Raw genomic sequence first — 5,753 nt, 5'->3', positions numbered from 1 at the left:
AATTTGTGCGAAAATGCCTGGCTACGCGGCCGCGGTTGTACATTTAGTAAAGAACATACTAAATTCTAGATAGAAACTTTGTGTTCGTTAATAAATATTAAACATTTTATTTCTAGTACTGTAGATAATAATTTACATTCTTTTCGAATTACGCTAGAATTTGATCATTTCGATATACGTACTCGTGCGTACATAATTATTCTCATCCTATTTTACGTCACATACTTATGCTTTCTAGCGGAATTAATTAAGTACTGTAGAATTTAAAAATTATTCTTCAGGATTACACTAAAATGCGACCAATTCAGTATACGTAGGTAATTATTTTGCTAATTTCTATCTTGGGTAAACATATCTTCTGGAGTTACGTCACTCTTACCGCCGTCAATAAGTTTAACATTTTCGTTTCTTATCGCGTAAATGGCGTAATGATATTTGTTTAGCATAGCTCTGCTATAGTATCTCTACATTACTTTATACTTATTGCGTACTCGTTCAGCAAGAGTTTACTTAAGTTCGAATGAGATAAAATTTCTTAATGCTGACTGACATAGGAGCATTTCTTGTCATATTGACCTAGGATAAGCCATAGGTAAGATTTTGCTAATGAAAGTACTATAACACATTTGCCTGCACATTAAAGCTGTGATATAGAACATTTTTTAAAATTTGTATAACAAGATCTAACCAGAATACCATCGTTATATTTTCGTGCAAAGGCCTAATGAGTAATTGTTATACTGTACTAGCGTTCAGAATAAGTACTATTTTTAAAATCAGGCAACTTTGGTAATGGTGTATTGGTAATTGTAGGATTTTGTATTGACGCTAAAATTGGTCGGCTTGGTTTTTCTTCAAATTTACTTTCACTATTGCTGACATCGGTTTCAGCTATTAAGCTATTCTGGCTTTCTGGAATAGTATTACGAGGCTCAATGCTTGTTTGCTCATTAACTTCTATTTGCACTCTAACAGTTGGTGAGCTTGATGTTTGATTATTTCTGTTTTGATCCTGTGCTATAGATTTAATAAATGCAATCTTAGGTGAATGATCCTTTAATTCAACTTTATCGCTTGAAGAATCCGCTAATGATTGATGTTCGGTGTGGTCTTTAACGACACCATGTGCTACTGAAGTTCGTCTATTATAGTATGGACTTCGTAGATAGTATACAAGGCCAGCTATAGCGATTAAAAATACTGCACTTACTGTTCCCACCGAAATTCCAGCCACTGCCCCAATCGAAAGTCCTGTTGCTTTTAAATTGCTACATCTAATGCCAGTATAAGCGTCAGTACAATTACATGTGCGTGTATTATTTTGGTAAATACATTTTCCTCCATTTAGACAGAAATCATCATTGCATTCAATGCTACAACCGGGATTGGAGTATGGATTGCCTTGATAGCCAATCAAACATGTACATGTATATGAACCTAAAGTGTTTCGACATACAGCGTTAATTCCACATGATTCTGCTGCCAGACATTCATTGATATCGACACAGCTAGATCCAGTGAAACCAACTTTACATTGGCAATTGTAAGTACCCGGTAAATTAATACAGTTTTGATTACTATTACAGATGTTGTCTGTTGACCATGCACATTCATTGAAGTCGGTAACTGTGACATTTTGTATCGGTTGTCCTTGGATAGTAACTGAGCCAGTAGATATGATACTAGCAATTTGGTTTGGATTAATATTAGAATTTTGCTTAAATATCGGATAATATTCAGCAATGATACTACCAGCTTTGAATCCTGTAACCTCTACTCGTTCGAAACCATCTTTGGTTACCGAAGAAGATTCAAGGGCTAAAGTTAATACTGAAGTAATCTGCTGCTTAAGTGTTTGAAATATAGCAGAATTTGAATTGTTCAAGTCTGATGTGAATGTACCACCAATTTTAAGACTTCCAAAAAAGACCTTGCCTTGTTGACAGTGAGAATCGCTTTGAAGTTAAATTTGCGGTAATGTATTGTTAGAATAGTATCCAAGTTTGCAGCTGCAATAATACTTATTCTCAAATATCATACAGGTTGCTCTATTAGTGCAGTTATTATTTCCGTCACAGGTAACGACAGCAGCGCAAGTAACACCGTTGCCATAATAACCTGGTTTACAGTGGCACGTAAATGATCCTGGAGTATTAGTACAATGAGCATTACTATGACAATTATATTGGTTACTTGAGCATTCATCGACGTCACTGCAATTAATTCGTGCATTTCCAAAATAACCAGCGTTACACTTGCATTGATATGATCCATTAGTGTTAATACACTGAAAATTATTAACGCACATATTGAGACTAGTAGCATTGCATTCATCGATATCCTGACAAGTAAATCCATCTCCTGAATAGCCACTATTACAACCACATGTATACGATCCAATGCTGTTACTACAAGCCGCATTAACTGAGCACCGGCGTAATCCAGATGTACAATTGTTTATCTCATTAGTATTGCAATTAAACATTGTTGAACATTCATTGACATCCTGACATGTATATCCATTCCCTATAAAGCCTGGCTTGCACATACAAGAGTATGATCCATTGTTGTTCATACAACTAGCGTTAGAAGAACACATATTTGAACCTGTTAAACATTCATCGATATCGCTACAAATTTTACCATTGCCAGTATAACCAATTTTGCATTGACAAGAATATAAACCAGGTGCGTTGGTACAGTTTGCATTTTGACTACAGGGATTATTTTCTAAACATTCATTAATATCGTAACATGTCCAACCATCTGAACCAAATCGATAGCCGTTCATACAACTACATGTATAGCTACCATCGCTGTTTGTACATAGTTGATTACATGGACTAGGATTGAGGCTGCATTCATCGACATCTTCACACTCAGTCTGGCTTCCATATGTTAGCGCGTAACCTTTCATACATGAACATATTTCAGACCCCTTTATATAGGCGCAAATTTGCGAACAATTATGTCCAAAATCACATGGATCGCTAACGCTACATGTTAGGTTGTTATTATTTAGTTCAAAACCTTGTTCACATTCACATGTAAACGATCCTTCTGTATTAATACAAACTTGGTCACATGGTCTAAATCGTTGGCATTCATTTATATCCACGCAAGTAAGTTTATCACTACTTAACTCGTAACCTTGAATACATGAACATGTATAACTTCCGACGGTGTTATTACAAATTTGGCTACAATTATTAGACAGGTGACTTATTACAGGTGGCTTTTGCGCAAGAAATGTGATTACCCCACAATACATTCATTGATATCTACGTACGATCTACCATTACCGGTATAACCATGTCTGTAATAGCAAATATAAGAACCAATATTATTAGTACAGTTGACATTGAGATCACATTGATTATAATCATTTGTGGTACACTCATCTACATCTTTACTAGTAAATTTGTTCCCTATATAGCCAGTATTGCATATACGAGTATATGTATAAGATCCGTTAATAGTACCACACGAAGCATTTATAGAACATGAATGAATACTAGTAGCACATTTATTTATATCTGAGCATGATCTACAGCTGCCAATATATCCATTTTTATGTCGGCAATTATAAGATCCTACATTGTTGGTACAGTCGGCATTGGAGTCACATTGGTTACTGAAGGTACACTCATCGATATATCCTGATATACAAAGCCATTTCTAGTATAGCCTGGATAGCAGTTGCAGGTGTCAGACCCGTTCTTGTTTAAGCAATCAGAAACAACTAAGCATGAATGGTTACCGTAAAGGCATTCATTAACATCATTGAATGTTGTTCCATTGCCATGAAAGCTTTGCTTGCATATACAAATATGTGAACCATCAGTATTCATACAATCCGCATTATCACTACATGAGTTACTAGTAATACATTCATTGATATCTTGGCATCTATATCCATCTCCAGCATAGCCTGGCATACAGGTACATGTATATGACCCATTCCTATTAAAGCAGTAAGAATTGATTGAATACATACATATTGGTATCTGTTAAGCATTCATTAATTTTCGAGCTAGTTGTTCCATTAGCTTAACATAGCTTGATGATTGCACTATATAAACTAGTACTACGATAAAGAAGGAGAAGGAGATGTGACAGTATACGTCATTGTATGTACATTCGTATGGTTCATAGTATTAGATGTGTTGCTTATGACTTGGTACGCTTTAAATATGAATACTGTATTAAAGTATTAGGGATAAATAGTCATTATGATAACGTTTGATATACAACATATATAATCACTGGATAAGAGACCAGCTGCGACAGATGTACATGTATGAGCAAGGAGTAGGACAGGCTCTTAAATAAAGACTTACCTAAAACCGTTACAGAGTTATTGCCAAAAAAGTTGTCGGATGTTATCACTAAGTATCGGCATAAAACTTGTATTAGTGGAAATCGCTAGCCACTTATTTGGCCTTTAGGATAAGTAAATAGAGAATCAGTTGCATTGATCATCCATAACTGACCAAAATTATAATATATATCTAAGATTCCGTGGAATTAATATCTATATAGCTTCCATCTGGTCGCTCAAAATCATCTTTCATATTGTTTTTCCAAGTATATAGTAATCCTGCTGTGGTACCTTTAATTTCCTCGGGCCCATTAAATGCCACAGTCAGTATCTAGGTTAACAAAGTCACTTCGACAGATAATCCTGATGCTATTGGATGCTTTAGCTACTTCTACGTTGGTAAATGTATGATCTCCATTCTCAGACCGGTAGGCACTAGTGTATTACTGATAGCATTGATACGTGATGGAACGTATTGGAAATACTAGGTAAGCATATTACAGTACAGTATACTGTATGGTACTCGCGGGAAATTTCAACTTATTTCTCACTTGCAATCTATCGTATTTTTCTAAGATAATCTACGGACAATCTACAGCATCTTTAATTGCTTGTGCACATATAAATTATGTAAATGGGTCAGATAATTTCAGTATCTTTAATTGTATGCGCACAGTACGGTAAATTATGTAAACTAGTCATATAAATAGGTAAGATAAGCTACAGCATCTTTAATTGCATACGGACACGTAAATGGGCATCGAATACCTATATTGCACGAAAGGAAAATATTATGAGCACGATTAAACCGTATTTTATTGAGATTCTGACAAACACCTCAAAACAATTTGAGGTATATTTGAAATGAAACGATGAATAACGTCGCCAATATACACCTATACATCATTAGACTGTATAAACAAGGTTGAACGAACATGGCATATTTTTGATACCGGTACTTGAATAGACGTATCACTGTTTACCTATGCAATTCCCAATATCAAACAAATAAAGTACGTAAGAACGATGGGAAAACTTCTCAACCAATATGCTGTATATAATAATAATCGGACATAAATATTAAAATATTGAATAGACCTATTACAATCTACCTTATGCAGCTCAAACATCAAGCAAATAAAGAAAGTATAAAATTATGAGGAAGTTTCTCAGCCAACATAAACCGACATACTATATTTATTTATTAATAACTGTACAGTATACGCGTATACTGTAAGTGTTAAAATATTAAGTAGACTTGTTACAGTGTACCCAATGGGTCAAAAATATCAAATAAGGTTATAGAATAATGAGAAAACCTCTCAACAAACAGAAGTATCTCTAATGATATACGTTAGAGCATGTTCTGCGTGGATGATATTTACTCCTACATCTAATCTTAGCCATGAAACGTTTACATCTATTCTTACTG

General features: G+C 34.7%; 1 protein-coding gene across 1 annotated transcript; it reads right to left on the bottom strand.

Annotated features, from left to right (window-relative positions):
• Nucleotides 1–1,375: 1,375 nt before the first annotated feature.
• Nucleotides 1,376–3,974, bottom strand: TRIADDRAFT_962 (uncharacterized protein; the record flags this gene model as incomplete). The annotated part of the gene is made up of 6 exons (XM_002118443.1): nt 1,376–1,593; nt 2,194–2,461; nt 2,504–2,884; nt 2,996–3,200; nt 3,488–3,659; nt 3,761–3,974. Coding segments are annotated over 6 exons (1,458 nt in total), but the record flags the coding sequence as incomplete, so codon positions are not given.
• Nucleotides 3,975–5,753: the final 1,779 nt, after the last annotated feature.

This window comes from Trichoplax adhaerens, genomic scaffold (assembly GCF_000150275.1).
Source record: "Trichoplax adhaerens TRIADscaffold_93 genomic scaffold, whole genome shotgun sequence".
Lineage (NCBI taxonomy): Eukaryota > Metazoa > Placozoa > Uniplacotomia > Trichoplacea > Trichoplacidae > Trichoplax > Trichoplax adhaerens.
Note: the sequence above shows the minus strand (reverse complement) of the source record. Positions and strands in the feature narration are given on the sequence as shown.